The sequence below is a fragment of the Protopterus annectens genome, chromosome 2.part1, assembly GCF_019279795.1.
Source record: "Protopterus annectens isolate FY-2018-M chromosome 2.part1, PAN1.0, whole genome shotgun sequence".
NCBI classification, from domain to species: domain Eukaryota; kingdom Metazoa; phylum Chordata; order Ceratodontiformes; family Protopteridae; genus Protopterus; species Protopterus annectens.
Window position 1 is genome coordinate 651,645,106 of NC_056729.1, and position 14,462 is coordinate 651,659,567.

General features: G+C 43.4%; 1 protein-coding gene across 4 annotated transcripts in view; it reads left to right on the forward strand.

Moving 5' to 3' along the window:
- NCOA1 (nuclear receptor coactivator 1) overlaps positions 1 to 14,462 on the forward strand; it is a 1,171,950-nt gene that overhangs the window by 472,230 nt on the left and 685,258 nt on the right. For all 4 annotated transcript variants that reach the window (XM_044062390.1, XM_044062389.1, XM_044062386.1 and 1 more), the window contains exon 4: positions 6,432 to 6,532. In XM_044062390.1, the coding sequence (XP_043918325.1) occupies positions 6,432 to 6,532 (101 nt within the window). The remainder of the gene's footprint in view (positions 1 to 6,431; positions 6,533 to 14,462) is intronic.

The following is a 14,462-nucleotide window of genomic DNA, read 5'->3' on the forward strand; positions in this document are numbered from 1 at the left end:
TTCCCAGGAGGCCTTCTAAATTTATTACAGCCCCTTCCGAGAAACAATTTCTTACAAAAGGTGTCCCTGTTGATGCCATGGTGGTGGCGGCCGCCACCAAGAAGGAACTTGCAGATCCTTCTGTACCAGTCCATCCTCCTAACAAGGATTCTAGGACCATGGACAGGTATGGTAAGCGGATGTTTTCCTCAGCGACCTTTGCCATGCGTTCGCTGAATTATTTATGTCACTTCACCAGACTTCAAAGGGACATCCTTAAAGAATTAGGTGAAGTAGTGCAGGATCCTTCAGCTGCAGGGGCTCAGGATAAGATTGCTTCTCAGCTAGGAATCCTTAATTCCATAACCAACTCCTCCATGCGGCTAATTTCTTATGCAGCAGATGGAGCGAGTAGAGTGGCAGGGACAGGAGTGGCTCTTAGACGTCAGTCCTGGATGCAGCTCTGTAACTTTGCAGATCCCTTTAAGGCGTCCTTCACAAACTCTCCCTTCGATGGGTCAACATTGTTTGGTCCTCAGGTGAAGGATACGTTGACCAGGTGTGAGCAAGACGGCAAGACTCTTTCTGCCGTAGGAGTCCGTTTTTCCACCCCTTCTAGGCCTTACCCTAAAGGACAGAAGGGGGGAAAGATGTGGCTCCGAAAATCTCAGGGAGTCACGCCGGACACACGTGGTCAATTTACCCCTAGAGGCAGAGGGGGTAATAATAATAGACCCCGCCCTAGGGGCAGAGGGGGTCCGCAGAACCAGGGCAGCAGAGAGCCTCTCTGACAAGCCTTTCCAGCATCCCTGAGGTGTTGCCCGACTGTCCATCCTTGGAGGCAGTCGGGGGAAGATTATTGCTGTACCCAGAAGCCTGGCTTTCCCTTTCACAAGACAAATGGGTACAGTCGATCATATCCGAGGGTTACAAGATTCCTTTCGAGGAAAGTCCCTTCCCTTACAAAAATTCCCTTCCAGATGTTGCACCTGGTCTAAGGGAAATCGCAAAATTAGAAGTATCAAAGCTTCTACAAAAAAGGGCCATTCAGCCAGTTCCAACAGACCATTCAGAGCCTGGAATATATACTCAAGGTTCTTTTTGGTTCCCAAAAAGACGGGAGATTGGAGACCAATATTGGACCTCAGCAGACTCAACAAGTCTGTGAAAAAGACAAGATTTCGGATGGTCACACTTCAATCGATTTTGCCCTTCTTAGGCAAAGACAACTGGATGTGCTCAATAGACCTTTAGGATGCGTACTATCACATAAAAATCCACAGACGCTCCAGAAGGTTTCTCCGCTTTCGGCTGGGGTCCAGTCATTTTCGGTTCAGAGCCCTGCCCTTTGGTCTCACTACAGCCCCCAGAGTGTTCACCAAATGCATGGCAGTGGTCACTGCTCACCTGAGACGTCAAGGATTCCAGGTGTTTCCGTATCTCGACGACTGGCTCCTCTCAGCCACCACCAGGCATCAACTTCTCCAAGCCAGAGATTATACCCTAAATCTCTGCACTCAATTAGGAATTTTGGTCAACTACGAAAAATCCTCCTTATTGCCCTGCCAGTCTATTACTTTTATAGGCGCAAATTTAGACACTGCTCGGATGTCAGCAAACCTGACAAGCCAGAGAATCCTAGATATCCAAAACCATGTGTGGATCATCCTTGCCAGCAAAAAGGTGCAAGCCAGACTGGTCCTGAAAGTATTGGGCCTCATGGCAGCTGCCATTACTCTTCTTCCTTTGGCCCGTTTTTACATGCGTCTCCTTCAATGGATGTTGTTCACCCAATGGTCCTTCCAACAGCTTCCCATGCGTCACCAGATTCTGGTGACACAAACTTGCAAAAACCATCTATCCTGGTGGATTTCTTCTCCCCAGGTCCATCAGGGCAGACCCTTTGTTGCCCCGGCCCCGGTAGCCACAGTCACTACGGATGCCTCCCTGATCGGGTGGGGGGGTCATTATCAGGGCAGGATGGTTCATGGGACGTGGCAACCGTTCGAATACCACCTGCACATAAATGTCCTAGAGATGAGAGCAGTGCTTTTAACGTTGCAAGCCCTCAACGACTTTCTTCCCTTGGGAACGATTGCAGTTCACACGGACAACATGTCCGTAGTGTGGTACATCAACAAGCAGGGCGGAACCAAGTCCTACCCCTTGTGTCGAGAGGCTCTCAGACTTTGGCAATGGGCGATCTCCTCTCATCGGTTTCTGGTAGCAACGCATATCCCTGGGAAAACGAACATTTTAGCGGACAGATTGAGCAGAGCTATACTCATGCCTCACGAGTGGTTTCTCAAGCAATCTATAGTGGAGGAGATTTTTCAAGAGTGGGGCCGCCCATGTTGCGATCTTTTTGCTACTCCCCAAAACAGCAAATGCCCAGTCTTCTTCTCTCTCTTCCGGGCCATCCCCCCCAGAGACGCTCTTACCCAAGATTGGCCCCAGGGACTTCTTTATGCCTTTCCTGCCTTTCCATTGATACCATAGGTACTCCAGAAAGCTACCGTTTTGAGAGCCAAAATGATTCTCATTGCCCCGTATTGGCCTCGACAAATTTGGTTTCCGTTCCTTCATCATCATCTTTTGGTGCAGCCGTGGCATCTGGACCTAGTGCCAGATCTTCTGATCCACCAATCGGGTCAGCTGCATCAGTCCATTCCTTCTCTCAACCTCACAGCTTGGTTGCTGCACTTCCTTCCTTAGCCAGGCTTCCTATGATCTCTAACCCCGTTAGGGATATCATAGTAGCTTCCCTTAAATCCTCTACTAGAAGGATTTACTCTAGCAAGTGGAAACGTTTCTCCCTTTGGGCGGAATCAAGGAACATAGATCCCTTTACTGCCCCTGTTCATGCAGTTTTGGATTTTCTAGCGGAAATCTTTCACTCGGGTTCGTCATCTTCCACGGTCAAAGTTCAGTTGGCTGCAATCTCGAACTTTCATGTTGGGTTTGCAGATCACAACATTATGTCCCACAAGCTTTGTAGAGCTTTTCTGAAAGGAATTTTTCTCCTGAAACCTCCCGTCAGGAGTCCTCCTCCTCAATGGGACCTAAATCTAGTGCTGACATCCTTAATTCTTCCTCCTTTTGAGCCAGCTGCTTCATGTTCACTAAAGTTTCTTTCGTGGAAGACACTCTTCCTTGTCGCTATTACCTCGGCTAGGAGAGTGTCAGAACTTCATGCCCTCTCTGTTCGTCCCCCATATTTGGTCTTCCACAAGGACAGAGTATCCTTGAGAACTAATCCATCCTTTTTGCCCAAGGTTGCTTCAAAAACAAATTTAAACCAATCCATTGATCTCCCTGTATTTTTTCCTAATTATTCCAACAGATCGGAACAAAAATTACATTATCTAGACATTCACCGCCAACTCAGATATTATTTGGACAGAACAAAGCAATTCAGGAAGTCTGATCAGCTCTTTCTTTCTTATGCTGAAAATAAGAAAGGCCTCCCTGTTTCCAAAGTGACCTTGTCTAGATGGCTATCTTCCACCATTTCTGACATTTATAAACTTAGGGGCAAACAACTGTGCTCAAAACCAAAGGCACATTCCACTAGAGGCCTAGCCACTTCTACAGCTTTTCAGGCTAGGCTACCCTTAGATACTATTTGTGCAGCAGCCACTTGGGCCAGTCCTCATACCTTTGTTTCTCATTACAAATTGGATTTGGCCTCCAGGGATAGAGCCAGTTTTGGTTCCATGGTTCTCAAGAGTCTGTTCCATTGAGCCACCCAGGATAGAGGTGCTAGGGACGCGGTCCCATCCAGCAAGAATGAAGGCGAGATTGACAACTTAACATTTAGAAGTTATGTACCTACCATAACGTTCCATGTTAGTTGTCTTCTCTCGCCTTCTTTCTTGCGACCCTCCTGTCCCCCTTGCCTGGACAGACCTTGATCTCCCTTGTCTCTGGAAGATTGCTTCTTTGGGCACCAGTTAGTTCTAGTTTTTAGTTATCTGGTTTCCCCTTACAGCCTTTTTAGGCTAATTGCTCTTCTTTCCTTAGTGGAAAGTTTTTTATGCTAGGTAGTTTTCCCTCTAGGTACCAAACAAGATCTGGGTATTTACCGCCTTGCATCATGGGATATGGGGCTGCCTCGAGCTGGTAAAAGTGACTCTCGAGCTTAGCAAGTGCCGAGTCGGAGCCGAGGATCGGCTCCAAACCCCATCCAGCAAGAAAGAAGGCGAGAGAAGACAACTAACATGGAACGTTATGGTAGGTACATAACTTCTAATTTACTATCAAATGGTTGAAAGGCTAATAGTTGAAAGTAACATACCTGAATAACATATATGTGAAAATCCTTTATTCGACTGTCATAAACACCCATTCAGAATGTCGAAACTACAACGTAATTTGACTAATTGAACTCGAGCACTTCACGGTCCCCGCCGAAAGTCCAAATCGCCAAAAACTCATTTTGCCAAATTTCATTATGTCTGACCATAATAGAGGCAATGTATATGCCCTTTTCCTCACTGTAGTTTGATCCTGGAGTTGGAATATATAGTTAGTGGGTGCGGGGGGCACATCCCCCCACATTGGGGTCGTGGGTGGTGTGGTCCCCCAACTAGCTTAGTTTTATACTGACCAGCACACTGGGTTTGGTTTGGTGGAAGTTTGGTTTTGCAAAAGGTGGAAAAATGTTGAAAATTGTCAAAAATGTTTAAACATTTTGAATGCTTTCACGTTATGAATTTAGATAATACGATTCTACATTGTGATAGCTTTACATTCTGAACTTCAACTATTTGATAGTAAACCTATATATATATTGGTATGTGTGTGTGTGTATATATATATATATATATATATATATATATATATATATATATATATATATATATATATATATATATATATATATATATATATATATATGTATATATATATATATATATATATATGTATGTGCATATATTTTTTTTTTCAACTGTATTGCTTTTTTCCTTTTCTGTTGATTATATACTGACAATGTGTTTACTCTAAGTGCATTGTTTGGTTTATTTGACTGTTTTCTCCCTAGAGACTCTATTTAAAGTGAGACTTCTCAGATGGACATTTCTTGCCAGCAAATGCAAAGTAATTTTCCTCTTGGGGAGTGCCATTCGACTCACTGTCACAGAGATGTCTACTTCCTCTTTGTCAGCCTTATGACAGCCTGAAATGCTTACTCTGGTCACCTGGCAGTTTGCATTTTCGCTTCAGCAAGAGGTTCTCTGGTTTGATTCTCGGCTAGGGTGTGTTCTTTGTGGAATCTGCATGTCCTCTCTACGTTTGTGTGGGTTTACTCTGACGTTACAAAGGCAGGTCTACCTCGAGCCAACGAAATTACGAAGTTAGCGAAATGTAATTAGGTGAGATCTATTTCGCGAAAGTGCATTTTTGCTGAAATGTACTTAGGCACCTAAGCGAACAGCAACGCTGGCTGTTGCTTTGATTGTGGCACAGTGGGGATAAGGGAATATTCCCTTTTCCCCACTGTAGTGCGATCTCAGAGTGAGAATATAAAAGTAGTGGGGGGGCGCAGCCCCCCACATGTGGTGTGTAGGGGGGCTTGCCCCTCTGCATAAATATGGTCAGTGTTGTTTTTTTTTTTTTTTTTTTTTGTTTAATTTGTTTTCCATGAAAATGCATTTCGGCAAAAGTGCAGTTTTGTGAAAAACAGCTCGCCTTATTACATTTTGTTGAAACATAATTTTGATGGGTCAAGGTATACCCACCAAGACATTCATCTGGAGTGTTTTTCCCTGGGTCTCTGCTGAAAATTGGCTCATTCCAAGTCAGATTTTTTTGGTAAACAAATGTTAAATAAAAAGATTGAATGAATAAAATGTAAGAGCTCCCAGGGCTGGGCCACCTGATACATTTGAGATTCTATGCATATACCTAATTCCTCAGCCACAGTAAATACTGCTTGGTGTGGGTATTCATCATGACATTTTAAGTTGCTATACCCTAGAGCTTGGCTTCCACCAGATGACACTGTTGCAGGGGATTTGACTACCTTCCTGTTCCTAGGATGCGCACGCTAGCTTGTTTGCTCACTCCTACCCCCTCCCTGTCTGATTCCTCCATCTCCTGGGTCAGTAGTTGTTCCTGAATCATCTGGACTGCAGTCATGTTTATCCCTGTGTATCACAACCAGCATAGGAAATATGAAGTTATTACTAAGCCTTTATGAATCATAGCCAATATGTATACGAGTGTGAGATTTTTTTTTAAGTAAGTTGAAAGCTGCTTATCTGCTAAATTTTTGATTTGCATCAATTTGTTTTGATTGTATTTGTTTAATGCTTCATTAAGTAATCTAAGCACAAAGTATGTGATGCTATCAAGTGTATGTTTTAGTGCTCACTTATCCATGCTTACAGTGTCTGATTAAGAATATTTTTTTAAGGTGAATTATTAGGTTTGTTTCCTTGCATTTGCAGAGAAAGCTGCATCAGCTGACGACGATGTTCAAATGTCCGACATCTCCTCCAGCAGCCAGGGAGTCATTGAGAAGGAGTCACTGGGACCACTGCTACTTGAGGTAATATTCTGTTCTGTTCTTTTTAGACTGAGATTTTTTGATGTGTTATGAATGATGCTGAAGTGCTTGTCTGCTTTTTGAAACGGATTCTGGAATATCCCAGACATAGTAAATTTGGTAAATATTTAGCTGTTAACTGTGGCTGGACTGTATTGGAGCAAGTGGGGTATCCTTGGCATGAGAATCTGTTTGATGGCATTTTTGTTTGGTGTTGTATAGTTATCCTTTTTAGCCAGCTCCCTGTAGCTGCCAGTTGGTACCTTTCCTGATGCCTTTCCTTCTCATTCCTTGTGTACAATCCAGTTTGGCACCCCTTGACCAAGGCTACTGGTGAGGCTGGTATATTGTTAGCAGAAGAGGATATTGGGGCATCTGGTGTCATATTACCCTTGACCACATGAAGACTTTATATGCACCTGTTCAATCCAATACTCTCATCAGTTTGTGTGTATAGTACATTAAGGTCTTTGCACTGCACATGCATGCTTCCACACATGTCTGAGCTGGGAGCAGGATACCCTGGCATAGTACTGATCAGCAAATCTTCACTACTAGCAGGTCACACTGAAGGTGCCTATAATCAGGTACTGCTAGTTATCAACTTTGCACTGCACATGCATGCTTTCACGTATAATAACACAAGAAAAAATACAATTCAAACTAACAAAGCACACTGAAAAAATGTCCGGTGCAAGAAAAGGAAGCTGCAATAGTAAATGTGTTGAGTGTACAATTAAATAAATTAATTGCATCAAGGAACCCCACCCTCCGTCAACCACACAAAAAGTAAAAAGGAGAGTGTCAACCATCATATTATTAGCATCAACACTTGAAAAAGATTAAATTCAAAGCATAATGTAAATAAAAATAAAATTGAAACAACATATAAAACAAGCTAAAAACATGTCCCAATACTTCAAGTTGGTAAAACAATTCACATTTGAAATGGATACAGCACCCAGTAAAAGCCATTGTTCAGTTACCACGTTGACGAACGGATAAGATACTGAAAAAAATCTTCAGCTGTATACTGCTTTTACAGCAATACTCACAGGCAGGGTTATAATCCTTTAAGGGAATTTAAGCGAGCCTGTGCAGTTAAATGTTTATACATTGCTACTTTTATACATTTCTACATGCCAGGCTCTTTTATGTGGATTAAGGTGTTCTGAAAGTTATTCCAAACAACTTGAAATTTGTAAAAATACTTAACAAAAGCGTGGCAGCTAGAACAATTGCAATTCAAATGATGTTTCACCGTAGAACAGTAAGTGTTATTTGGCTAATACTTCTAATTACAAGTGTGTTTTATATGCATAGAATAATGTGTATATATTTGTTTATTTGCTTACATTTTTGTGGTAACTGAACGGCGACTTTTACTGGGTGCTGTAGCCATTTCAAATGTGAATTTTTTTACCAACTTGAAGTATTGGGACATGTTTTTAGCTTGTTTTATGTTTTATTTTTATTTATGTTATGCTTTGAATTTAATCTTTTTCAAGTGTTGATGCTAATAATATGATGGTTGACACTCTCCTTTTTACTTTTTATGTGGTTGACGGAGGGTGGTGTTCCTTGATGCAGTTAATTATTTAATTGTACACGCAAAACATTTACTATTGCAGCTTCCTTTTCTTGCACCGGATATTTTTTCAGCATGCTTCCACACATGTCTGAGCTAGGAGCAGGATACCCTGGCCTAGGACTGAACAGCAAATCTTTACTACTAGCAAGTCACACTGAAGGTGCCTATAATCGGGTACTGCTAGTTATCAAATGTGCCATTTGCCAAGCAGTGGCTGTGTAGATGTACATTTTAACTAGCCATATGCATTTTGTGTTAGAAACTGTGCAAGCAGAATCTAAGGAGCATATGGTGTTACATAGTGCTGTCTTCCCTTTTCTTTGTGTTTATATGTTCTTGGAGTTAGAAGATGGTGGTTTACAGGAAACCTTAGCCTGCGCTGCAAAACAAAAAAAACAAACAAAAAAAGCTTATTTTAGTATTGTTGTAGTTTGAGTGATTCGACACAGCCAGCTAAAGACAGGATTGTGTTGAGTGTAGGGTGATTTCTGACGCATCCAACTAAGAGGCAGGATTGTGTTGAGTGTGGGGGACTTTTTTTTTTCTCTCCCCTGTAAGTTTTCTGGGGCTTTTTGATGTGTGTCTGGTCATTTGGAAAGGGGGATTGTGATTTATAGGGATCAGTTTGGCTGAGGCCCCTGAGCTGCACATGCTGCTCATATCTTGGATCATCTCTTTAGAGATAATCTTCTGAACTCTAACAGAAGACATTGCGCCATTCCAGTTGTAGAATAGCCCTTGCATTATCCCACTGAGAAGGGTGAACCAACATTGACCACTCATTCTCACCATCTCAGATGGTTTCTCCCAGCCACATTCTTCCTGTTTGAACCTGTGTTGTTGGTACAGTCAGGGACACCATACTCTCATACCACAGTGCTAGCTTGTTCGCAAGGATGCAGGATGGTGTAGTCCATGTTCTAGAACTTTTACTGCAGGTAAAAATCAGCTTGGCACCTAAGTTTCCCAGGCTGTAGCTGCTTTTCTCCTCCTGCAACATGTCACACTCCACCTCCTATTCACTTTTTCTTTGCTGCTCATGCGCAGCACACTGGCAAATGCCTCCATGCTCTTCTACTCAAAACAGATTTATCCCCCCTTTTTTTGGACTTCTGTTGTAGAATTATCTGCTATTTATGGGTCAGGTTTTTCATTTATGTTCACCATTTGATCACTGTTGCAGTAGCCTAAGCTGTGTGGATTGTATCCTGCCAGTGGTCAGTTAGTTAGCCAGATTCTGAAGCTTTAAGACAACTTCCATATGCCCTAACTGCTGTAGAGCTCCGAGAGTGATGTAAAGACAGTGGTTAGGGTGCCAAAATCTTAGAACTTTCTTGCTGCTGGAGTAGCATCAAGCCTTGCTTTCTGACATGGCTTCAAGGATTTCAGCTGTTGGTTAGCATTTTTTTAAAATTGAGCAGGTAAGTACCCTGTTGCAGGCTACCTTCTATTTGTCCCTTTTTTGTGATAAAACGTTATGATTTCTGTCAAATTTTGTCATTGGGGATTCAAACTATTATTCTGGTGGTTGTCACTAAATTGTTTTACCACACACCATGCCTTTTAGTCTTAAGGGAAGAGCATGATACTAAGGGACCTGCTTACCTACGTGCCTAGTCACTTTTTTCAATAGAGTGATGTACCTGTCTCCCAGCTTCTCGGATTTTCCTTCCCTGCTCCGTAGGAAGAGAAGACTTGTACAGAAGGCTTGCAACTTTCTCTTTGCCTCTGCTGTCAGTGATTCTGTTGTGGCTGTATGTGGCTCCTTGGACTTCTCATCATTTTCTTTCCATCCAGGCACATCCTGTCCACCTTATATCAATGTATAAGTGACCTGCAGAACAGAAATCCAGAGCATGCAGTAATAATTGCAGGAGACTTCATTCGGGGTTAAGGGTAAATATACTGAATAAGGTCTACACTAACATCAAAGGTGCATATAAAGCAAAACCTTATCCACATCTAGGGAGCTGTGACCACCTAGCCATCATGCAGGTTCCAGCTTGTAAGTCTATACTGAAAACCAGTACACCAACTAGAAGACAAATAAGGATGTGGCCTGAGTGAGCGATCTCAGCTCTACAAGACTGCTTCGACTGTACAAGACTGGTCATTGTTTAGAGAGGCTGCTATGACAAACAACCATATTGACTTGGACACATACACTGAGTCGGTCACAGCTTTCATTTCTAAGTGTGTGGAGGATGTAACAAACACCAAACTCATCACCATACGGGCAAGTCAAAAACCTTGGCTAACTAACGGAGAGTATGCGCTCTTGAAAGTAAGAAATGCAGCTTTCAAATCCCAAGATGTGGAAAATTTAAGTGTAGCCAGAGCCAAAACTGAACAAAGGTATCAAAGAGGTGAAAAGACCATATGGCAGAAAAATCCAAAGCCACTTCAAGGACCAGAAGGATACCAGGCAACTATGGAAAGGAATTCAAACCATCACCGACTACAAACCTAGATCAGTTTCATGTGATGATAGCATTGAGTTTCTGAACCAAGTGAACAAATTCTTTAATAGGTTTGATGCTGACAACAAAACAATAGCATGCAGAATCCCTGGAGACCAGGAGCAGTGGTGCTGAGCTTAAATACAATCGATGTCACCAGAACCCTAAACGTGTCAACCTGAGGAAGGCAGTTGGCCCTGACATCATGGGCAGGGTACTAAGGGAATGTGAGACAGAACTGGCTCCAGTACTCGCTGACATGTTCAACACCTCACTCCATCTAGCCAGTGTTCTGAAATGCTTCAAGGCGATGATTCTGTACCCAAGAAACCACAACCAACAACTCTGAATGACTACCGACCAGTTACTTTAACCTCAACGGCACAATCTTACCTGTGACACTGGACACACTGCAATTCACATACAGGACAAACCGCAGTACAGTGGATGCCATCTCACTAGCTCTCCATGAAGTCCTTAGAAGGCAAAAACTGCTATGCAAGACTGCTCTTCCATCAGTTTCAGATGTTCTTCATTCCACATTGCTGCAGTCCTAACTATTGGGTAGTCCGCTGTCCAGTCGGCCCGAATACCAAAGTATATGGCTGACGTCGGTCAGGGCGCATTAGACTGACGTCAGTACGTCAGGGTACTAATGCGCATGACCGACGTCATATCCTCAGTCTTTTTTGCCGCATGGTCCGATGCAGAAGCAATTTTGCGAGTGCAGGTTGGCGTTCTGAAAGTTTCTGAAGTCAGAGTTTCAGACCGAATCAAAGTTGGCTAAGTACCCCGTTGGGGAATATTTTGGTTTTTTCTTGCCTCAGTATTTAACCGGATGTCAGAAAAAGTGAATAACTGTATTTCTTGTGGGAAACAGATACCTCATAGGGATTACCATACTTTGTGTATACCTTGTTTAGGGCCTGAGCACGACGTTGTTGGATGCCGCTCTTGTGCTAGATTTAACAAACGCACTATTAAGAGAAGGTTAGACTGTGCCAGGTTAGTTTTTGGGAAGCGTTGTAATTATAAAATGCCGTCTTCGGCCAAAAAGCGCAAGGACAAAGCTGCAAAGCCTAGAGTTGAAGAACCGACAGTCCCGGACGTCGGTTCTCTAGAAGGCTCAGTGGAGCCGGAGGTTCTGCCTGGAGTTTCTTTGGAGTCTCAGGGAGAGACTTTACTGTTACAAGATGTGTCCTCTCAGGAAGTAGGCCAGGCTGAGGGGGCTTCTCAGGTGGCTGTTCTTCCCTCTCTTCCTAAGGTGGTTAGAGCCTCCCCTTCTGTTTCCAAGGCTTCTTTGAGAGGCAGGCCAAGTTTAGCTTCAGTGGGGGTTTCTCCTAGTGCTTCAGGGTCTTTGACTAAGAAACATATGCTTAAAATGGCAGAGGATTTAATTACTATGATTAGAGGTTCTATGCCCCCTCCTGATAAGAGGCCTAGGGTGGAACCTGAGTTTGAGAGTTTTGAGCAATGTTCAGAGGCTTCTGAGTCTTCGGCTGAAGACTTGCAGGAGTATCCTCCTTATTCTGATTCTGATGTGGATGATTCTACTCCTTCAGCTTCTCCTCCTGAGGATTTTTCATTTTCAGAGACTCTGCATTCCATGAGGGAGCATTTTAAATGGGAAGGTCAAGATTTCTCTGATTCCAGGAAGAGGCTTAGGGAATTCTTGTTTTACCCCAGCATAGGCCTTTAGCTATACCTCCTGTTCTGAATGTGGTGGAAGATGTTTTGCAGAGGCTTCCCTGAATCCTGATTCTTTGCCTCCTGCCCCAGTTAAACCGGATAGGTACTATAGGGTGCCTGAAGCTCATAAGTATCTTTTAAGAGTCCTAGGGCAGACCCGAAACTGTCTCTCAGGGGCCTAAAGGTGTGAAGGCCTCTGTTGTTAAAAATCCTGTTCCTCCTGATAGAGGCAAGGGCTTTGGATAGATGGGGAAAGAAAGTGTATATTTCTTCCACTTTAGCCATGAGGGCGTTGAATTGTCAGTTTCACATGTTAAAATATCAGAATTATCTCCTTTCACAATTGAAATCTAAGGTGGATGCTCTGGCAGAAGGTATTGAGTGTAAAGAGTTGCAGGATTTAGTTCATGTGTCTGAACAGGTGGGTAAACATTCCCTGCAGTGTGGTTTTGATGCGGTGCAGGCCTCCTCGAGGGTGGCTGCCACTGGTTCTGTTCTTCGTAGGCACGCCTGGTTGAGGGATCAGAATTTAGCTGAGCATGTTAAAACAAGGATTTTGGATGCTCCTTTACAGTCTGATGTGTTGTTTGGTGCCTGTGGAAGCAGTTTTAAAGAAAATGGAGGACAAGGCTAAGTCTATGCAAACTGTTAAGGATTTTTGCAGGTTCAGCCTCCAAGTTTAGTAGAAATTGGCCTACTAAGGGATGGACATATCCTGCTTATGATTCCCAGTCTAGGGGTAGGTCTAGACGTGGTAGGGGCAGAGCACAAGGTTCTTTTAGGCCTAGAACAGGGAGTTCACCTGCTCAGTCTTCTGGTGAGGGCAGGGGTCAGTCCTTTCGTAAACAGACCCAATGACCTACCTTTTCAGCTGCCAGTACATTCTCGCCTGGCAGCACCTTTGGGAGGAAGGCTGGCTCTTTTCAAAGAAAATTGGGATTTAATTACCCAAGACAGATGGGTTTTGGATATCATTCACCACGGTTACAGGTTTTATTTCCATACCTTGCCTCCTTTCAAAGGCATGCCAGACATTCCTCCTCTACAAAGAAAAGAGGCTCACAAGCAAATTTCTCTGTTGCTTCAAATAGGGGCCATTCAGCCAGTTCCTGTGCCAGAAAGGGGCCTAGGATTTTATTCTCGCCTGTTCCTAGTACCGAAGAAGGGGAACACGTGGAGACCAATTTTGGATTTATCTATCCTCAACACTTATCTGGACATTCCCAAGTCCAAAATGTTGACGTTGCAACAGCTTTTACCTCTGCTGGGCAAAGATCACTGGATGGTAACTTTAGATCTCAAGGAAGCTTACCTTCATGTGCCTATCAGACTAAGTTGCAGGAAGTATCTGCGTTTTCGAGCTGGAAATTCTCATTATCAGTTCTCTGCATTGCCCTTTGGCTTATCTACTGCGCCCAGAGTATTCACAAAGGTTCTGGCTCCAGTGATAGCTTACTTCAGGTTAAAAGGAATTCAAATCTATCCTTACTTGGACGACTGCCTGATTCTGGCTCAAGAAAAGGAGGACCTTTTACAGCATTTGGAATTTGTGATAGCAGTGCTAAGATGCCTAGGGTATTCTGTGAACGAAATAAAGTCCAGTCTAGTACCCTCTCAAGACATGTGCTTTCTGGGTGTGAGACTGAATACAGCAGCCCAGATGGCCTTTCTAACCCCGGACACACAAAAGAATCTTTCCAGTTACTTCCATCACCTATCTCTTCAGTCCGGGCTGACTGCAAGGACAGTCCTTCAAGCCTTAGGGTTCATGGCATCTTGTATTCTGGTGCTTCCCAATGCCAAACTGCATATGAGGAAGTTGCAATGGTATCTCAAAAATGTATGGACTCAGCACTGCCAGGATTTGGACACTGTCATTCAAATAATACCTTGCATTCAAAAGGAATTTTTGTGGTGGGCTCAGGAATGTCACCTAAACAAGGGACTCTCTGTGACCCGGCCAGAGGCGAGTCAGATTCTAACGACAGATGCCTCAGACATTGCTTGGGGAGCTCATCTAAATGGAAAATGGATACAAGACAAGTGGCCTGCCAGACTACAGCATCTACATATCAACATGAAAGAGATGTTAGCAGTCCAGTTTGCATTAATGGCTTTCAAGGAGTTACTTCTTCCAGGGCAGGTGTTGATTCTAACAGACAACACTACTGTCATGTGGTACATCAACAAACAA